At 36.1% G+C, this 23,428-nt stretch overlaps 1 protein-coding gene across 7 annotated transcripts in view; it reads left to right on the forward strand.

Annotated features, from left to right (window-relative positions):
* The window catches only part of LOC149788700 (uncharacterized), a 129,836-nt gene that overhangs the window by 38,742 nt on the left and 67,666 nt on the right, over positions 1-23,428 (forward strand). For all 7 annotated transcript variants that reach the window (XR_016424205.1, XM_089974791.1, XM_089974786.1 and 4 more), the window contains 3 exons: positions 7,713-8,246; positions 10,619-10,725; positions 20,473-20,683. Coding sequence is in view for 6 of the 7 variants with exons in the window: in XM_089974791.1 (XP_089830917.1) it covers positions 7,713-8,246; positions 10,619-10,725; positions 20,473-20,683 (852 nt within the window). In the remaining variant the exon portion in view is untranslated. The remainder of the gene's footprint in view (positions 1-7,712; positions 8,247-10,618; positions 10,726-20,472; positions 20,684-23,428) is intronic.

A 23,428-nucleotide genomic window follows, 5' to 3' on the forward strand; every position in this document is an offset into this window, starting at 1 on the left:
GTTTGTGGTTTGTTTGGTCTGTGTTTGAGACCAGAATCTGGGGTCCCAGTGTGATGTTGGTTGAATTCGAGTTTGCTGTGGTTGGTACTACTTGCGTTAATCTTGCTTGTTTTACATGCTTTATTGGTGCTGTTTGGAGTTGTGATACATCCAATATTTTTATTGATTTATTGATAGGGTTGTTTGGTGGTTTGTGTGTTTGCGTGTTTGGATTGAATAGAGCCATTTGTTTGGACCTAGTTTGCATTCTTCTACTTAAATTGCATATAGCATTGAATGATGACTTATCTTTTGTTTTTGTCCTAACCCAGTCTGCTCCTCTGCTAGAAGTCTCTCCTTTGTTTTCTGTTACGTGTTCCTATCGTTCCTTTGTTTGATAGTTCCTTTGTTCTGTTCAATTCCTTTGTTCACGGCTTGGCGGTTTGCTAATCGTTTCCTCTTCTTGGTATTATTTCTTTGCTCTTGTTTTCCTGTTCCTTTATTCTATTTTAATTGGTGATGGTGGTGGCCGCACTCAGTAGAACTTTTAAAATTATACACGAAGCCGGTTTTACACAGTAAACAAATCAAGCAAATTGAGAGATAGTTTTCAAGCTTGACGTTATGGGAATGATGTCACTAAAATAAACAACGTTAGTTTACATATGACAGTTTGTCATTCTGTGTAATTCTGAATATATTTAAAGGATATTGAAACAATCGTCACAAAAAGCTTACACAATTCTCTCTCGGCAACATGGTGTAATATTCGATAACAAGACTGTATTCATTTGCAAAGGAACTTCAATAAAATTTGCAATAATATCAGAGCTAAAAAAATACGTTTGTTTGCTGTGACGTCAGGAACGTGCTGTATACATTGGTTGTTTTCACACTATATAACTGTAGAGATAACATGGTAACTAGAGGGCTATTCAGTCGGGGGTGTTACAAAACACCCAAATCCACCCCCTAGTGCAATCTTTCGACTTTAATCTCCACTCAATTAATAAATAAATGACAAATCGTTCCATTGCATCACTTCATCGCCCGGCCAAATACTACAAGATGTAGCGATTGTCCCTAAAAGGATTCCATATAAATGACCTATAAAATATATAATAATGACCAAAAGCAAATGTTGCAAATACTTTATTGTCATACAGAAAATGTTATATTGATTCAGTATTATGATGGTGAAAAAGAATAATCTGTAAGTACATTTCTTTGGTCATTTATAATATTTGTTGTCCGTTCTGATGCTGGCCGTTCCCGCTGGCCTGGCTTTTTCCCAACATTTTCCCAAGTCTTGGGACAATTAAAATCTATGTTGCTGACACTGATATATCTGGATTTTGTTGTTGGTGGTGGTTTTGCCAGCACGAATTTGTGTGTATGCCTGTCTTTCTCCATTTGTGGCATACCATGCCATATTAGTTGTGGAATAACATGCTTTTCCATTGAAGGTGCTAGACGCCAGTTTCCTTTGCTATAAACAGCACATCTGAGAAACAGAATTTGGTTTTTCATAATAGTTCCGATCTCTTCAATAAGTTCTGGGAATTTGTTTCTGTCCCAATTAACTGCTGCCTTTAACTTATGGTTCATGGACTCGCTGTTATTATTAATCCATGGTGCACTGATTACTCCTTCGAGTAATGGGCGGAAAACATAAGTGTTTATTTTGCCCAACAGGAATCTTTGCCAATATGATTTAAAAACTAGAAATTGTTTTAAATAGGGTTCCAAATACTGACATCTTGGTTCAAACTCGCTTTCAGGGCGTTTGTCATGCTCTTTTATTCATCACTTCCAGTGGTTAATCGCGCTATGTGTCCAAATCGATCGCTTACATGTGAGAAAAATTTCCCGTAAGTTTCCTCTTCGGCATCAAAATGTATCATGCACGGCCCAAACATTATCAGAAAATCATTTGTTCTATTGCTTATCACACATCGGTTTTTGTAGGAAAAGACTGTGACATAGAAATTTCCCAAGTTGAAAGTTCTATCAACACCTAGAACACTCCCGTCATCACCTTCACAATTTTTGATCGTATCATCCATCTGTTGGTTGCTATAAACTGACAACCGGCTTTTTCTGTTTTGTCAAAATTATTTCTTGGATGACTGGATTAGTGTGAAGCTCACTTAAAACACTAAACACATCATCAGCTATATTTATTCTGGAGTTGACCACTCCGGTGGCCTAGTGGTTAGAGCGTCCGCCTCGGATGCGGGAGGTCGTGGGTTCGATCCCTGCCTGAGTCATACCAGAGACTTAAAAAATGGTACTAACAACTGCCTTGCTTGGCGTTCAGCATTAAGAGGTTAGTGTTAGGACTGGTCGGCCTGGTGTCAGGATAATGTGACTGGGTGGGACATCATGCTACATGTCTGCGGCATGATGCCCCAGTGCTAGACATCACTATAAATTGCCACATTGCAGACATCGAAGCAATATGACTGAACAATTGTTAAAGCTACGTTAAAAATCAAAATCACATCACATCACATCACATATTCTGGAGTTGATATTTTCTTCACGTTTTCGTTTGCGGTCTCTGAATTTCTTGTCATTTATTTGTTTCATTGATTTCGGAGCAGTGAAACTGTTGTCTTCCGTAAGATTTGTGAGAATGCTGATGACGTTCTCATGCTTTTCAATTTCAGCTGCTCTCTGAATAATTTTTGGGTCTGTCCTTACATATGGCTCCGATTTCTTAGAATTTCCGTGCTTTTTAAAGATGGTTGGCATTTTGCCGCAGTATTCCACAATGGCCAGCATTCTTTTCTCTACAGGAAAAGAATCGTGCAGTCCAGCAATTGTTGTTACACATTTTTTGAATGATTTGTCTTCCGTCAATTTAGTATAATATCTATGCAGTGTTAAAACACTCGATGGCTGAGGAAATATTGGTTCATATGTGATCTCTCCATTGACCATTTTCTTGACACAGTACTGTTCCTTTTTCATATACACTGTACGTGCTTTGTCAACAGAATCGGTGACAACAAAAGTCTGATTAACGGTTGTAGCCCTTCTCCAATCCCAAACACCGCAGTCATCGGCGAAGTTTTTGGCACCATTGTCGTCATCAGATGCTTCATTGACAGTGTATACATCGCTTTTTATTGCTTGTGGGGTGCTTTTTCTCCTGTTTCAGTAGACATGATAACTTTCAGTAATTCATCGTTCGTAATGAACTTTCCAGGGCTGCTAGCTGGCATCATTGCTTGAAATGGAGCTGACTTACGGTGAATATTGACCTCTGACATGTCAGATACGGTACAAGGATATAGTGATTCACTAGATTCGTCTGCGGTTTCAGCTTCCATACTGAAACTGTCTTCTTCATACTCATCGGTTTGTAAAATGTTAGTTAAATCATGTAAACTTGCACTGCATTTCTGCGAATCAGGAGTTAATAAATTATCGACCTCGCTGTTCTCATATTCTTCATATCTATGGTCCATATCCTTATTATGTGTCAAAGGTTTTTTTGACTTACATTTCAAATTGACTACAGGGACAATGTGGTTTACTGCATACCAAGATCCTTCCTTTGGAAGTTGCCCTTGAGCATACCAGAGAATACTGAGTGTTGAATGTCCTGCTGGTACGTCTGCAGACGGTTCAAAAGTCGTGTTCATAGAAGTGTGTGCCAAGTCGTTCATGCCATTGACTGAAGGGTACAAAATCCGCACCGGACTTTGGATAATATCACATAGAGCCAAAATTGTCCATGCAGATGAGAAACTGCCAATTGTAGCACAGTTAATACAGGTAGCTTCAAAAGATGGTGATAAACATTGTATGCGCTTCCTTTGGGGATGATTCATGTACGATGTTGAAGCTCGTACCATGCGGAGACAGGTATGATACCATAACTGTACTGATTTGCTTTCGTCTCCATACAGGAAAAGGGACACTGCATTGAATAGGGAGTCGCCGTTACCAGTTATGATTATTGGGTCGCAATGGCATCCACTCTGACGGGAGGGTAAACAACATCCTTGTCACATACTGATTCGAACTCGATTTTAAAAAGGGTCTCACGTTGGACTGCTGTTGTTAACTTCACCATGATCTTCATATCGACTGCCTGTAATCAAGAGATTTATTTGTCAGAGAGCGTGCACAAGTGATACAATTACATTACCTTTCGGGGGGGGGGGGGTACCAGACAAATGCCCCCCCCCCCCCATTTTTATATACTAAGGATTTATATCCAGATAATGGACATTTTTATTTATTTTGTGAATGTTTCCCCTTATACGGCATATGTCATTCTCCTTTATTTTGATAAAAAGTACAACAAAATTCTCGAAATATTTTTGTTTTTTGTTTTTGTTTTTGTTATTTTGATATATTAGTTATGGGTTAGTAGACATCTACTCTATTTGTGTGTATTGTTTTTGTTTTGTATGTCCATTTTCCTCTGTGTGGGTTTTTCTGCTACTCTTCCGCAGGCCTGGCCACTTCGCGTAGCGCCATGTGATTTAGCCCTGCATCGTCTATGCTGCTTACTTCACCCACACAGTGGTTCCCTGTGTTCCCTTTGTCTGTATTAATTTTGTTTGAAAATAATAAGTATAAAAAAAAGAATAAAGGAGAGGGAAAAAATGAAATATATGTTTTATATACATATATATTCATACCTATACATACATACACGCATATATACTTATATATATATACGTACATATACATACATATATATATACATACATACATATACATACACATACAATAATATGCAGTATACAAATTAAATTAATTTAAATTTAGAATTAAATTTTGAGTAAGTTGTTTAAATAAAATGTAAGTTTATTTCAAGTTTTAAGTTTTAGATTTTTTAAGTTTATTTTGGATGTTTGAAAATTGTTATATACAATCATTTGTTTATTCTTATAACTTGGCCACATTGCATCATTGTATCTATAATAAAATTTACGATTTTTAAAATTACTTTATTATCACAGTCAGTGTCTAGATATAAAATATTGTTTTTGTTATATTTGTTTTTTTTTATAAATATCCATAATTAAACTAATCCTACTCATTTTTGTTATTTCACTTTGGGCTATCATATTTAGTTTTGAAAAAATTTCTTTTTTGCATAATGGGCATTTAGGTAATTGTATGATCGTACGACGTTTTCTTGCTTCTTCACCTGTACATTACCTATAGCCGTTGAAGATACATAGATTTGATCAATCCGTGGTGTTGAATGGTCGAGTGTGACCTTAATCCGATTACAATTACATAACAGATTTGAATGTGATGACAATTGACTTAATTAATTACTGCTACAAATCTTGTTTATTTATCAAAGGAATTTACTATATGCATATCATCACACGCGTCTTTAACATCAACTATTTTTCTACTGTTTGACATTTGGCTGGCATAACATTACTAGACTTTATTAGCCAATAATATATTGCAATTAATAATAATAAGATTCCAAATTGAGGTTGACAATAACTTGATACAACAGTGAGTGGAAATAGACATTGACACGTGGACCAAATCAAACTCTAATAATTGAATCATTTTAAAACAGTGTCAGGATAATGTGACTGGGTGGGTCATCATGCTACATGTCTGCGGTATGATGCCCAGTGCTAGACATCACTATAAACTGCCACATTGCAGACATGGTAGCAATATGACTGAAAATTGTTAAAGCTATCAGTATGTTAAAAATCCAAAACACATCACGAAACATAAGGAGGCAGATGTTACCAATCCCTTCTGTTTTTCACTTTCACGTGATTAAAACATGAATAATATGGCTTTTGGATCGGACATACGCTCATAATTGTAAATTCTGAGTAATTAAAGCTGCAAATTCTGGATTGGCTGAGGCACATTTCCCCAAAATTTCCTTTTATATACCACATACATTTGTAAATAATGCTTCAAGAACAGTCTGGTTTTAGTCTCTAGAGACTGCTTCATTAATTACCCCCCAAAAACTTTCCATTACTGGATTTGTTTTCAATATATACTCTGTACAAAAATGCACACTTTTGGGAGAATTCTTTGTTTTTGCAGGCAATAAAATAAGTTTTTTTGCACTTGTTATGAGCAAAAACCACTAAAAGGAGTATACTTTATTTGCTAATTTGTTATTTCTGATGCATTGGCCTTCTCAAAAGTACCATATTTATTAACCTGAGATGAAATTTTAAATTTCGCCTCTTATCCCCAATGACTGGGTACTGATGGATCTATTTGTTTATGAAAGAATAACAAAGAACGTTGAAATTTCAAAGTCGCATTATTAATAAAGTATGTTGTTAGACTTCCATGGTGATCTCTAATGAATAATTCATTGTGCATCTTTAGAATTAAACATTAGGATTCAGCCAAGGATTTGGCTTGATGGGATGTCCTATCACAATTTTTAAACAGGGCCAACAAGAATTTGACACAGGCCATAGCTTTTTCCTCATGACTGTTATTATGCTAAGATATTTATTATTTCTGTAACAGCAGTATTATTTTATAATTATAATACTACTGCTGTTAATCACAAGAATGATAAAAGATCATGCAATATATGCATATCATACTAAAAAAGAAATTGACTTTGCTTTTATTGGGTAGGTCAGCATGATCATGGATAATGAAGACATCAGCACATGTCTTTGAGCAGGGGAAATATGTCACAGAAATGGCTATGGTGCATTAAGATGTCACAGATAGTAAAGCATCTATCTTGAATTAGTGAGGTCTTGGATTTTAGCCTTGGTCTGGGTGTGAATATTTTCCTAGTGAGAAACACAGATCAAAAGTCCAGCCTGAACTTGGATTTGAATAAAAGGTCATAAAAGCTACTTTATTGCTGTTGTTTTCATGATTTAAACAAAAACCAAAATGATTTTTGTATTATTTTGAATTTGTTATTATTTTATTTGCATGCTAGACTTCAGTAGAGAGAAAGCTTGTGTACATTTACTATTAGTGCTGCTAATCACAGCAGTGCTATGTATGGTTCTGTAAAAGGTAATGTTTGACTTGATTTCAATAGAGAGGAAACGTATAACGTGCTTTTGTTGCTACTAATACTACTGCTACTAATCACAAGAATCCCAAAAGATTGTTCAATATACGCATATCATACTAAAAAAAGACTTAACTTTGCTGTTATTGGTTAGGTCAGCATGATCATGGATAACGAAAACATCAGTACATGTCTTTGAGCAGAGGAAATATGTCACAAAAATGGCTTGGTGCATTTTGAGCAGGGCAAATATTTCACAGAAATGTCTGTGGTGGATTAAGATGTCACATATAGCAAAGTGTCTATCTAGGGAGGTTTTGGATTTGAGCCTTGGTCTGGGTGTGAATATATTCCTAGTGAGAAACACAGATCAAAAGTCCAACCTGTACTTGGATTTGAATAAAAGGTCATAAAATGCTACTTTTTTGCTCTTTTTTTATGACTTAAAATAATCAAAATTGTTTTTGTATTATTTTGAATTCATTTTTTATTTATTTGCCTGCCAGACTTCAAATTGGCTAGATCCAAATCAGACCTTGTCTGACAAGGAGTATCTTTTTTGGCAAAGTCTGCAACGCCAGCTCACAGAGTATTTGCAGTGTCTATTATGTGTATGGGATGGTGAAGTGTGCCTAATTTAGTTTTTCCATTTCATTGCCAGTTTCATGCTTGGTTCAAGTTAAAATTCAGTTGTATTTTCTGTTCCTTGTGTTTTCAGATTCCGAACAGGATTATCGATTACAGCGCCTTGCCAGAGTCCTGAATAAGCAGCAATTAATGAAGGACAATTCCATTCATGAGGAAAAGGCAACAATTCCTCCTCAAAGAGAGACAACTCATATGAGCCATGATGTGGCTGATATTGCTGTTGAAGGCGAGAAATCAGAAGTACTATACATCCGTTCTCCTCAGCATGATATTGGCCAAGATCTTTCATATACTGCTTGTCAGCAAGAAGAATCCCCCCCAGCATTATCTCAGACAGCACCCATTCAGTCAGAAACAAACATGATAGCCATGCTAAAATTGTTGCAGGAAAATGTTTATAAATTAAAAAAAGATGCAGACAAAACTTCATCACTGACAATATGGGACTTTGCAGGCCAGTTTGCCTTTTATACAACACACCAGACATTCCTGACAAGACGAGCCATATATCTTTTAGTTTCTGATGTCAGCAAACAGCTTACTGATCTTGTAGCTGATGAGTGTTACTTTGACAGTGATGGAATAATGAAATGCAAAGTTCGTGGTGAGTTGTGATGAGACTTATTTTGATAGGGAAGGGATAATGAAATGCATAGTTCACAGGGAAGGGATAATAAAGTACATTGTTAACAGGGAAGGGATAATGAAGTGCATTGTTAACAGGGAATGAGTAATGAAGTGCATAGTTTGATGGGAAGGGATAATGAAATGCATAGTTCACAGGGAATGGATAATGAAATGCATAGTTCACAGGGAAGGGATAATGAAGTGCATTGTTAACAGGGAATGAGTAATGAAGTGCATAGTTTGATGGGAAGGGATAATGAAATGCATAGTTCACAGGGAATGGATAATGAAATGCATAGTTCACAGGGAAGGGATAATGAAGTGCATAGTTCACAGGGAAGGGATAATGAAGTGCATTGTTAACAGGGAATGAGTAATGAAGTGCATAGTTTGATGGGAAGGGATAATGAAATGCATAGTTCACAGGGAAGGGATATGAAGTGCATAGTTCACTTCTACTCTCCCAGAATTAAATAAAAACATCTTTGTTATTATTTTAGACAATAATAGTCAGCACTATTTTGTTCCCCAAGAGGAAAGAATCAACAAAAGAGAATGAAGAAAAACATTTAAAAGCACTTGTATTGCTAACTTGGATGAACCTATGTTGCATGACAGTACTTTGACAATTCATGTGCTATCCTTTTAATTCCATGCCATTTTGTTTCATCCTTTGTGCATTTGGAATGTAGCTTCATTGTGCACCTATCTTTATCTTGATAAAAAAATGTAAATTCTACATATCGAGTTATATTTGAGCTAATGAGAACAATTTAGGAGAAAAATTAGGTTTGTTCCTACACAGGGAAAGCCATGACATTTTGAAAATATTGAATTAAGTCCAGATGGGGGACCTGGGAATTTTCAAGCAACACTTGATGATGCGAAAAACACGAGTCCTATCAGTCCTTGCTAAATACACATGTATATAGGAATTGATGAATTTTCAATGCAGAATCCCATCTTATAAGTGGCTTTGAAAATGTATTAATTATACCTGTCCATAATCAAATATATTGAAAATCAATGTTTGGACACCAACCAGGCACACACAGGATTCATGGAAACCACTCCTCCTACTCATGGTCCAGTGCCAAGGAAATTTTACTACTTCTCCCTGAATCAAGAAGATGCAGATTGGAATGGGAGAATATATGTGAATTTTTTCTACCTTAAGCATGCTATGAAGCTGAGTGTTACTTAACATCTAGCATAGATACAATTTGCCAATTTATCAGTCAACAATAGGTCACAAAGATAGGTGACATTGCATTTTACGCATGAATCTGCTGCAGCCTTGTTACTAAAATCAGTTCCAATTATTAAAGTAATGTGTTCAGAGTAATGACAGTAGGTGAAAACCTATTCTAGAGTCAAGCTTGTGTTGGGTAACAGTGTTCACTTTAGTACACGGTTCGCACGGCCATTAAAGGTCATTGAAAGTCACTGAGAAATGAAGACCTCAGTTCAAGGTCATTGAAAGTCATTGAACTTTACAGATTTTGCTTAAAAAATAAAAGGTGATTGCAAATTTTACTTTCAAGTCATTTGTTTTATGAGTGTGATGATTGGAAACTATTGTTTGATTTTCTGTCATATGCTAGCAATTCCACTATTATCGTAATCCACATGTAGTAACTGGATATCACACATGGCACCCCTTTGACACGATATCATTAAAACTCTTTGACTTCCTTAAGTTTAATTGTCACACTGGGTCCTGGACAAGACATTCTGTCATAGTTTGAACATGCATGCGAGGAAGTTTTACAAATGCGTGTGTTAAATACAGGTTAGGTCTACCTAGAAAATCCAAAAGGGCTCAATCCCAGCATTGGTTCATCTCAGATGATTCAGTTCAGCAGATAGGCCTACTGGCTGAAGATATTGATGGCAATTTATTTTAAAGCTATGAATTATATCGGATTATTGAAGCTAGAAAAGTGTTAAAAGTGAGAATTTTGGCTTATGCAGCTTGTCTGAAACTGAGTGGGCACGCATATTATTAGAAACACAGGAGTCTGATGTTTTATCAATAATGTACAACAAAATCTCTTGACAAAATGAAATCTCCTTATTGGAGTGCAACAGTGGCCACATCCCTCCACTTGATTCGACTTTTCCCACACATCTTTTATAGCTTCAGAAAACTACACATATACATTCAAAGAACAGCTGTAGCTGGCTTACACTTAGAGTAAGGAGAAAGGTAATTGATATTGGAGTCACTGTTACTGAAAGAAGAGAATGGATTTTGCACTAAAGTGTATTTATTTATATAGACAGTTGATTGACTTGGGGTGTGTACATAACATGCCAATCACACTCCTGTTGTTTATGTATTTTTAGAACTGATTGAGGTTTGGCTAAACTCCATACATTCCTGTGCAACAGCATCAGAAGTCAGCATCCCCCCCGTGATTTTGGTGGGAACACATGTGGATAAAATTAAAAAGGTACAAATTATACTCATTACCATCAGATATATTCAAGGTTTTATGTTCTGCCTGTTAAGCTCTATTGGTCATTGATCAGAAGAGCTTATGCTATGGCCTATTGTCCATTTTCTGTCTATAAGCATACATTTGTTATCGTCACTAATTTTAAACTGCTTGGAGGATTGTTATGAAATTTTACACATGCATTTATCTCATGGTCTGGTTGATCCTAATGGAAATGATGCCTATTGGACATACAGTATGGCCAACACATTGTTCATTTTGAAAATCATGTTATCACTATTTCTACTGAATGGATGTTAATATCATAATGGGCTTTTCACTAAACAATTTCTTACAGTGTTGATTCTAAAACAAAATAGTGCCAATCTGACTGCCAAATGGCTGCAACAGCAATTAGCTTGAAAATCTTGAAGTCACCATTCTCAATGGAAAGTCATGATCAGCATGGAATGTTCACCAAAACTGGTCTCTAATAGAAATATTGCCATTCTGAGAACCAATATTGATGCCCTGGTGGCCATTTTCAAGATCTTGTTGTCACTAGTCCTCCTGAATGGATTATGCGTTGCCATAGGGTTATCGTTATAAGACTTATTATTGTGTCTAATTGGTCGTAAATTTAACTAAGGTCAGTCTGATATACATTATGATTGTTTTGGGAGCTATATTTAAAATCTTGTTATCTCCATTCCCCTTGAACAGAAAGTCATATTGACATGGGGTGTCACCAGAAGAACATTTTATTATTTCTAGTTGGTTTTTATGCACATGTATCCAGTGTGACTCCATTGTTGTTGCCACTCTTCGTAAATGGAAATTATTATCAGTATGAGGTTTTCAACAGAAGACTTGGTGTGTAGTTTAACATAAATAAAAAAGATACTGAACTGACCTTCAGTCTGGTCATCATTGAGATCATCTTGAAAATAGTCTAACTACTCCTTTTGTGTGGATGAACACATTCACACTGAATTATCACAAAGAGATTTGCCTCGAATAGGGCCCGTATGAAAATGGTTTTCATTTGAATGTTTTCTAGAGAGATATCACGCAAGAAAGAATGAAAAGAATGACAATATTGAAAATATATCATTCCAGATTTTTCGGGTTTAGCCCATTCAAGGGCCATTTTAAGGTTCACTGCCTTTGGGTTCAGTCCTTTGCATCATGATGCCTCTAAATTATGTCTCAGTGCTGATGAATTGCAGATTGATTTGGTTTGGCAAGTGTACATGTACTAAGAAGGCCAAATATTGTGGAGTGATGAGACTGTGTATTGTAGGAACAACTGTTTTCTGGAGGTTGAGATTTTCAAATGTGAATTTCTTAGTTACTTTTCTTTACACAGTAAAATATGTTATATTTTATACTGGAAACAAAGCCCAAATTTCCTGGCTTGTTATAACATAAATAACCATGGTTTACTAAGGGAGGTAATACAATAACTGGATTCATTTTGTTTGACACTGTATTGGTCATTGAATGTAATAAAGTGGCTGTGTTTATTCGGGTGAAACAGTATTTTACTTTGAATGTAATACAATGACTATTCATTTGAGTGATGCTGTATTGGTCTTTATAATAAAGCGACTGTTCTTTTGATTGACACTGTTCTGGACATTGGAAGTAATAAAGTAACTATTGTATGTTCATTTGATTGATACTTTGTTAGACTTTGAATGTAATAAAGTGAATATGTTAATTTGATGACACTGTCTTGAACATTGGATGTAATAAAATGAATAGGTTCATTTGAGTGACACTGTATTGGACATTGCATGTAATAAAGTGAATATGTTCATTTGATCGACAGTCTTGGACTTTGGATTACTAAAGTGACTACCAGTATATTCATTTGTTTGACACTGTATTGGATTTTAGATGTAGATAACATCAAAACTCATGCATAGTAAAATTGCAAAATTCTGAATTATTGCCTGACATTATTATTGTGTACTGGCTCTTTGATAATAACCTAGGTAATAAAATGGACAACCAGATACCTCTTAAAAATGTTTTCAAGTTCAGATGGAGACAGAATAATGTTTACAGTTTGAGGCTTGTGTTGTGTGTGCATTTATTCATTGTCACAGGGGGCTCGTATCATTGTTTTTAATTGCATACTACATAATAGTACAAGGGAGGACACTTCTCTCCTTTCTCGCATGGCCTATTTAAGAATCAACGCTGATCGTTCAAGCTAGATTTTGTGTAGCATAATAAACATGATACCGATGATTAGCTCAGGTACTTCACTTTGTATGGCTGTCCAAAGTTTGGCTTACAATCATACCTTTAATGAATACCAGCTCAAGATGTCAAAATTTTAGGACAAGTCAAACAGGTACCAGTTGATTCTAATGATCGATTACCCAGGTACTTGATCAAAAGTAAATTATATTAAATGTGAACTTGAAGTGCTTTGTTGTAAGTTCATCCATGCCAACCCATCAAGAGGTATTAGCGTAATTATTACTAATATAAGTAAAAATGAAAATCTAAGCATAACAAGAGTATTCTATATATTACATGCCATAATTACAGAAAACTGTATCAAAAATGTACATTTATTTTTGCAACTTACCTGGGATCTGCTGCAGTTATTTAAAGCTTTTGTCACAAATCATCTAAATCCATGTGGGTTAGTATGAAATTACAGGCACAAAACAAAATTATGATTATTTATACACAACATTCACTTTAACTAGTCAACATCAGGTTTAACTTTTCGCTGAAAGGTTGTAAAGACAAGTCCAAAAATGCTGAATGCTGTATTATATCACTGTTAGATTCCTCTTTCAAAATTTGTAAGGTGTTATTGATTTTCCTTTTCCTGATGCATCATGTTCTTCATTATAATAAAATTCCTCTCCTCTAACATATTTTAAGGATGTAACATCCACAATTCACATCAATAATCATGTTTCACTTAATATTTGGTGCCATAGTTTTTCAGTATAAACTGGTCTGCTACTAAAGTTTGTATCAGACTAGAATGAATCAAAAACGCTTATTTCAAATTCAAGAAACCTGTCTGTTTTCTTGGAAACATGTCATGTACAGTTACTATAAATAGAAAATAAGGAAATTTTTTGACATACATAGTCAAATGGTGGATCTGTTGAGAATATAAGATCAGTAGACGGAGGTCTGCGATGGATAAATGTCACATGACACGAGCATCGAACTGTACTCCTTATTCGATGTCTCTCTCCTGACGTCGCCAGATATAATCTTTGATCTGAACTTGGAAACATGTTGCTTTTATACATGAACTAAATGGGTGCCCTATAGCTAATTATATTACCCAGGTAATTATGAACAGGCGAGTACCTGCATACCCATTGACACCTTTAATGCCAGATCATTTTCCCACACTACTACTTGACATTACCATGATTGCAACCACTTAATATACAAGTGCATCTTGCTGAATGGAATACTGCCCTCTCACTAGACAAGGGAAAATGATATACTAAACCTATTTACAACTTATTTTTCTATTGTTATATGGTACATATATGACTGATCATTACAGTGTAAACAGAGATACAAGCCACTGTGTTCATTGTTAGACCTCCGTCTACTGTCCTTATTTTATGTTTATAGTATCTACACAAAACAGTTCCAAGAAAACAAGAAAGAGGTCTTCCAATTTCAGAATCTTCCCTTCAGCCTACTTACCAATTCCTGAGCCCTCACAATGGGATTGGGTGTAGTAGTCGCTCATTTAAAGACCCTATGGGTTTCAGTCCTACTGGATTTCAGTGTTACATCATGATTGCTTCAGACAACCTGTAACTCCTAGCAGAACTACACTTAAACCGATCTGTAAAACTGTCTTCCTTCTTTCCCTAGCATTGTTGAGAAGAGTGAAATCCATGCTTTCTCAGTACAAAAGACTTGTGCTTTATTTGTAACTATGATTCTCTTTTGTGCCAACATAAACTTCAGGCCAGGAATCTGCTACATTTTGTAACATCTCTTCTTCCCGAAATTCAGAGTCATAATTATGCTGACGATGATCAATTTAGACTCTTGCCCAGTTAGAGGTCTATAATTATATCTATCAAACTTAAAGAGAAAAGAAAGGGTCATAACTGTCTTCCTCCTATAGAGAGATATTTCCGATATTTTGGCAGCTACAGTGTACCATCTCAAGATGCATTTTTTGGACACCATTCTCTCACAGTGAGTGATGCATGTTTCATTTCAGTCAAAGTTCATGTGGTCATGGCCGTTGCTGCTATTTGTTTTTTTTTTTGAATAATTCCTCTTTCAACTCCACATCCATTTCATTTTACTTTTGACTAATGGTACACCATGGTGATGGTACCTTTCAGTCCAGTTCTATCAGACCCACATTTACCTTTGATTAATGGTACACCATAGTGAGAGTACCTTTCAGTCCAGTTGTATCAGACCCACATTTACCTTAAATGAATGGTACACCATAGTGATGGTACCTTTCAGACCAGTTGTATCAGACCCACATTTACCTTTGATTAATGAACCACTCTGGTGGCCTAGTGGTTAGAGTGTCCACCTCTGAAGCGGGAGGTCAAGGGTTCGATCCCTAGCGGAGTCATACCAAAAACATACAAAAATGTTACTAACAGCTGCTTTGCTAGGCGCTCCGTATTAAGAGGCTTGCATAAGGACTGGCTGGCCTGGTGCCAGATAATGTGACTGGGTGGGACATGATGCTACATGTCTGCAGCATGATGCCCCAGTGCTATACATTGCTATAAACTGTTACACTGCAGTCATCGTAGCAATATGACTGACAATTTGTTTCAGCTACATTAAAAATCCTAACTGCACACACACACACACACCTTTGATTAATGGTACACCATAGTGAGAGTAACTTTCAGTCCAGTTGCAGGGATGGTCCTGGCGTTTAAAAAGCTGTCGCAAAAAAAATCGCCAACCTCAATATTTTGTCGCCAATTTTCAAAAAGTGTCGCCAAAACAAGTAGTGTACATTTTTCCAAGTGTTAATTAAGTCTATTAATGTAACAGGCAATGAAAATTACAAAAGATGGGTTAGTTAATACTTTAATTACAACAAGCATTAACAAAATGTTACAAAGTGTTACATGAAGATCCGTCGCGATTTTAGGGCTGCCCACTTGTTGAATGCAGTTTCAAAGTCTAATTTTTCACATCTGTACATGCTGATTCTCATTAAATTCTCGAGAGATGAGATGCAGAGCTTATTTCTGATGTCAGTTTTTATGAGGTTCATCATACGGAATCCACGTTCACAGTCTACAGTGCTGACAGGTGACAATAGTAGTCTCTCAGCAGCCCCCCCCCCCACTAGCTTCACAAAGCTTGTAGCGAGTTGCTTCCTAACTCCCAAGAATTATCACTGAATGCTGTATAAATTTTCTCGACAAGCAAAATAGGATCTCCATTCCCACGAATGAAACATACACGAGTCAACACCTGGCAATACTGGACCGTATATATAAGCATAAATTCACACCCCATTTAGGGATTCTTTCACTCCTGTATTTTGAGAAATAAATAATTATTATTAATTATGCAAAACTGTTTTTTTTTTTTTTTGCTATTTCTTGTTGCGGAGTTTAAGTCTCTGCAGCCGTAACACGGGATTGATGGCAAAAGGAAATGATCAATGAGTAAAATGCTGCACTGGCGACAGATGTAATTGTGATTGAGATTTTTTCCATTTGCTTTGTATTTATACACAGTAGTCGGTACTTCAAAGGATATCAGTTTTCTATGAAGGTTCAGCAAAACTATTGTATTGGTATATGTATAAAAAAAAACAGAAGGATTAGCCATACAATTAATTGTATCTGTTCTATTCGCGTCTTCAGAAGTCGGTCAGTTGTAGGTATAGTGCGGTAGCATGATTGACTGTATCGCAGCATACAGTCCTCAGCCCAGATGTCAGCATAAGCAGATCATGATGTAACAATGCACTGTAAAGATGGGGTTGTCAATAAGAACAAAGGATCGTTTGTGTAACAGATTGATTCCAATGCATTGCTTAGTCAAGTTTGTGGCTTCCTTTCGTTCTGCCTTTTAATTTATCCAGTCCAAATCCATGATTGTATGTACAAATTAAATAACCAAAAAGTATGTCGCCCAAAAAATCGCCAGATGGGATATTTTTGTCGCCAATAAGGAAAAAAAATCGCAATTTGCGACATTGGCGAAGCCCAGGACGATCCCTGAGTTGTATCAGATCACTTTTACCTTTGCTTAATGTACACTTTAGTAAGGGTACCACATTTACCTTTGCTTAATGGTACACTTTAGTAAGGGTATCACATTTACCTTTGCTTAATGGTACACTTTAATAAGGGTATCACATTTACCTTAGGTTTGCTTAATGGTACACTTTAGTAAGGGTATCACATTTACCTTAAGTTTGCTTAATGGTACTCTGTCATAAGGGTATCACATTTACCTTAAGTTTGCTTAATGGTACACTGTCGTAAGGGTATCACATTTACCATTGCTTAATGTACACTTTAGTAAGGGTAACTTTTAGTACAGTTGCATCAGACCCACAAACTGTCAAACCATACATCAGTCAGCAGTAGAAAAACTGGAATATTCATTATGATTACCGGTGTGACTTCTGATCGCAAGATTGCAAAGACTGCAAAAGTGAATCTGCTACATTTTGTAACATCTCTTCTTTCCGAAATTCAGAGTCATAATTATGCTGACGGTGATCAATTTAGACTCTTGCCCAGTTAGAGGTGTATAATTATATCTATCCAACTTAAAGAGAAAAGAAAGCGTTATAACTGTCTTCCTCCTATAGAGAGATATTTCCGATATTTTGGCAGCAACAGTGTACCATCTCAAGATGCATTGTTTGGACTATTAAAAGAGCACACCATTCTCTCACAGAGAGTGATGCATGTTTCATTTCAATCAAAGTTCATGAGGTCAGGGCTGTTGCTGCTTTTTGGTTCTTTTGGAATAATTCCTCTTTCAACTTCACATTCCTTTCATTTTACTTTTGATTAATAGTACCTTTCAATCCAGTTGAATCAGATCCATATTTACCTTTGATTAACGAACCGCTCCAGTGGCCTAGTGGTTAGAGCATCCGCCTTGGAAGCGGTAGGTCATGGGTTTGATCCCCGGGTGAATCATACCAAAGACTTACAAAAATGGTACTAACAGCTGCTTTGCTAGGCACTCAGCATTAAGATGTTTACGTTAGGACTGGTTGGCCTGGTGTCAGGATAATGTGACTGGGTGGGACATCATGCTACATGTCTGCGGCATGATGCCCCAGTGCTAGACATCACTATAAACTGCTACACTGCAGACATCGTAGCGATATGACGGAAAAATTGTTAAAGCTACATTAAAAATCCTAATCACACACACACACCTTTGATTAATGGTATGCCATAGTGAGAGTTACTTTCAGTCCAGTTGTATCAGATCACTTTTACCTTTGCTTAATGGTACACTTTAGTAAGGGTATTACATTTACCTTTGCTTAATGGTACACTTTAGTAAGGGTATCACATTTACCTATGCTTAATGGTACACTTTAGTAAGGGTATCACATTCACCTTTGCTGGGGTTATTATATACTGGTATATACCAGTATATAGGGTATACATGGGATCAGTCTCTTGTTATAAATAAATGAGTGATCAATCTCTTGAGCATTTATAAAAGAATTTAAAATATTCACGATGATGAAGCAAAAATCATATACGGCTGATTGTAAATTAGACGTCATCAAGTTTGCCAAGGAGCATGGCAACAGAGCTGCTGGAAGAGAATTTAGATGCAGTGAGAAGAATGTATACGTTACTGGAATTTGAAGGAAGAGGAACTTAAGAAGATGAATCCAAGGAAACGACCTCGTAGAGGTAGAAAGGCAAGATGGCCAAACTTGGAGGAAAATCTTGCCAAATGGGTACGTTTGCAACATGACAGTAACCATGTGGTTTCAACGATATTGATCAAACTCAAGGCTCGAATTATTGCTACAGAAATGAAGATCATGGACTTTCGTGGCAGTGCGAACTGGGTGTACAAGTTCATGAAACTGAACAACCTTGCAGTCCGGGCATGTACAGCTGTTGGACGGAAGCTTCCAGATGATTGAGAGAATAAATTGGATGTTTTCAACACCTTTATTCAGAAGGAAATAACTGAACTGAAGTTGGCAGATGATGACATCATCTACATGGATGAGGTTCCAGTGTCATTCGATATTCCAGCTAGCAGATCAGTGGCAAAGAAAGGAGTAAAGACAGTAGCGGTTGATACCACGGGACACAAATGAACGAACTTAACTGTTTGCCTGCACAGCTGAAGGAGGAAAACTGAAACCCCTGGTTATCATTAAAAGGATAACCATGCCTAGAGAAACTTTGCCAGCTGGAGTTGTTGTTGTCTACAGTAAAAAAGGCTGGATGAATACAGAGTTGATGCAGACCTGGACGGACATGTGCTTCAGACCAAGAAGAGGTGGATTTTTCAAGAAGCAATCCCTTCTGATTTTCAATGTGATGGCTGCCCATAAGGAGACAACTGTGCAGAAACACATAGCCGTTATGCCAGGTGGTCTGACTTGTAAGCTCCAGCCCTTGGATGTTGCCATCAATCATCCATTTAAGACTTTTGTTAATGAGGAATGGGATCGTTGGATGACTAGCGGTAATCACACCTTCACGCCAGCTGGTCGACAACATCGTGCAACGTATGTAGAGGTGTGTGATTGGGTTCTCTGGGCATGGGAGAAAGTGAAAACAACAACAATCATAATGGCCTCAGAAAGTGTGGGATAATTCCAGAACTGCTGCCGATATCAGTTCTTCAGACAATGACTCGGCTGCATCCTATACCACTGATGCCAATGAGGATCAATTAGCAGTGGCTATAAAGGTATTTGGCGACGAGAGTGAATTCGATGAAAGTTTCGATGGATTTGAAGCAGAAACTGATGACAATGAAGATGAATAGATTGATTTTAACTCAAAACAGTATTTATAGTAAATGTTTATTATAAAAATTGTTGACTGAGTTTTCATTTGTGTAAAAAAATAATTAGATAAGACGCCCACGAATATAAGATGCACTTATGGTGCGGGGTAAGTAAAATTTTATATAAGGCGTGTCTTATATACGTGAAAATACGGTACTTGCCATATAAATGATGCAGAATTCCCTCTTCCAACAATGCTCATATACCCCTAAGTTTCAGTCCAGGTAAAAGAAGGCTGATATTCCAGTTGTTGAAGTAGGCTAAGGTATCAAACTAGGATCATGTTAATTTTATTATAGACCTTCAGTTACTAACTGGAGCAGGAAATACTGTTCTTGGGGTCTTGGGCAGGGGACTGGAACCATGGCAATACAATGATAACAAATTTATTACTTTTTAAACTTAAGTCAATTCACCAAAAAAATTCACAAATACCCAGTATATTTTTGTCTTAGCAAAGCATTATAGGATCAGCAGATTTTCTGTGTTAACTTAGACGTAGATACCTTTTGTTCTTACCCATTTGTTGTAATAAAATGAGTTTATGATAAGACCATTGTTTGAGACTATGAAGCCTGATTTGTAGAAGCAGTGTATGAAATACTGTAAACAGTTAAACCCAGCTTGAAATACATACATGATTTACCTTAACAATGGCATGGTCCTACTTAGATTTGGGCTGTTGCACATAATTTCCGCAAGAGAGTATTACCAGTCTTGTTTAATTTGTTTAGACAGGAAAACCAGCAAAAGGAAAAGAGTCAGAGACCAAGTCTGTGACAGCTGAAACAGCAGAGTTCACCCAGTCCACCACATCAATACCAGCTGTCGCTGCCTCCAATAAACAACCCAGGGCCTCAACCATCCTTGGAGCTGTGAAGAAGTTCTTTAAACCAGGGAAAACAAAAGGGTTAGCAGAGGCGGTGCCTCTCGTGAACATTACAGGTAGGTAAATGGGATAGGTAAAATCCATAAATAATTGTTTGCAGTTTAAGAGATGCACTTTCCTCTGATCGGTTATGGTCCTGTGGTTTGATCAGTTTTGTTATTCATTTCAATTGGACTTGAGACAAATGTCATAGTAAAACAGGTTGTTCATTGATATTGGTTTATTAAATTTCTACAATGATTCAGTTTGGGGGAACCACTAAAGAGAGGCTGTTTAATACATGTATGACTTGTACCTTAAGCATGCTTCTGTTCTGATCTGTGTCTATTTAAAATAGGTTATCACAAAATACAGGTATAGTTACTACAATAATTTTGTTTAAACTTCTGATAAAATATTTCTTTGCCAGTAATTCCCGTGTGTTGCATAAGGAGTGTGAGCGATATTAAGTTGTGATTCGTAGTTATTGTTTACCCTGGACAGAAACAAACAATATGAATTCAGTGTAATGTAATTCATTGCATGACACACCAGAAATGTGCCGTGCCCATCAAATTTAATCTAAGTAAACAATATATAAATCAGCAGAGTAACTTGTCGCAAAAGTGATTATTAAATGATGAGTAAAGTACTTCATTATACATAGGGACACATTTGGAATGCTTCCTTTATGATGAAAGTGATTATTCAATGATGAATATATTACTTCATTATACATGAGGACACATTTGGAATGCTTCCTTTGTGATGAAAGTGATTATTCAGGTGGCACTATACAGTTTCGCATTTTGCATAGGGTTAAGATTTTAAAGATAAAGAATTTCCCCGGTTTTCCTCACTGGTTATACTGGCTATTTAAAAAAAAACCTTGTATATCTTAGGTATAATTAAAAGAACCTTTAATTCCCTTTATTTTGATGTATGATTGATGGGTGTACTATGGGTTATAGAGTGTACAGCTAGGCCTTACTTCAAATGTGAACCTTTCAAAAAAGTGCTTTCTCTACTTGGTCATTTTCACTTCCTCAACTTCAGAGGTAAATTTTTAAAAACAAGTCGATAACTTTTTTTTACATTTTATATATTTGGTAATTCATTCATTGCACTTTCAGAAGCTGGTATTGTCTAGTCTGGCAAAATTCATTTTCCCTATTTTAATAGCTACTATGTATAGTGTACTTTAGACTAATTCAGGCTGATTTTTTAACACAAGGGAGCAGTCATTTTAGTTAGCAGTGTGCTTTAATCATGTAAAATTTCCTAAAGTACAATATCCAAAGAAATATCATCAACATTACATTACTGTAGCATATAGGTATGCCAACATTCTCTCCATTGTGCATGTTTTAAATGCAAACTACTTCACCTAACATATGTCACTCTCTCTAAAGTACATATTAATTGGTGAGCGCCCACATAAAGAAAATAAAGGTATTAATTTTTGTATGATTTAATTATGTTTATATGGCTGAAACATTTAAGTCGCAATCATCAAAACAATCCTTTTGGATAATTCTCCTGCCTTTCCCCCCATAGAACAGTATTTATGAATGTCAGAGCCTCTAACAAGTCCAGCCCCCCCATAATAAAAAGTGAGCTATTTTGAGAATGCACATTACATTTTGTAAACATAGCAACCAGTGTTATGCTGAATGACAGGAACATGAAACTAGCCAGAATTATTTCTGAGATATCAACAATGAATTCTACAATTTGAAAAGGGAGGTAACTCATCAGGTTCATAAAGGTCGAAGGTCAAGGTGTAAAATATTTGCCTATTGTTTAATATGGAAGAAGCGAATTCACTTTCTCATCATTTATTTTTTATTTCTTTACAAATAAATGAAAAGAAACATTTTCACCATATATTTCTGTCACTTATTGCAACAGTTTTAAATTTAAGTTGACTCTATTCCTATATTCTAAGACTTCTAATTTCCGGATAATTAAGGTCACTACTCACACAGACATGCCTCATGGCAAAATATGTAAGCAAGAGCAAAATGATCATAATTAGCTTATTTTCATACTTAACATCAATATGAATGTACCATTTTATTCAGAACATCATACATAATTAATTGAAAAAAAAAAAAAAATTGCAAACATTTTTATATTTGTTTTAAGGTGGCGCTATACAATTTCGCATTTTGAAAAGGGTTAAGATTTTAAAGAAAAAGAATTTCACTGGTTTTCCTGACTGGTCATACTGGCTATTTAAAAAAGGACCTTGTATATCTTAGGTATAATTAAAAGAACCTTTAATTCCCTTTATTTTGGTGTATGATTGATGGGTGTACTATGGGTTATAGAGTGTACAGCTTGGCCTTACTTCAAATGTGCACCTTCCAAAAAAGTGCTAGGTCAACTTGGTCATTTTCACTTCCTCAACTTCAGAGGTAAATTTTATAAAAACGAGTCAATAACTTTCTTTTACATTTTATATATTTGGCAATTCATTCATTGCACTTTCAGAAGCTGGTATTGTCTAGTCTGGCAAAATTCATTTTCCCTATTTTAATAGCTGCTATGTATAGTGTACTTTAGACTAATTCAGGCTGATTTTTTAACACAAGGGAGCAGTCATTTTAGTTAGCAGTGTGCTTTAATCATGTAAAATTTCCAAAAGTACAATATCCAAAGAAATATCATCCACATTACATTATTGTAGCATATAGGTATGCCAACATTCTCTCCATTGTGCATGTTTCAAATGCAAAATATTGCACCTTACATATGTCACTCTCTCTAAAGTACATATTAATTGGTGAATGCCCCCTCAGTGATGAGTATATTACTTC

Source organism: Sinohyriopsis cumingii, chromosome 11 (genome assembly GCF_028554795.1).
Source record: "Sinohyriopsis cumingii isolate HCF-2022 chromosome 11, ASM2855479v2, whole genome shotgun sequence".
Classification (NCBI taxonomy): Eukaryota; Metazoa; Mollusca; class Bivalvia; order Unionida; family Unionidae; genus Sinohyriopsis; species Sinohyriopsis cumingii.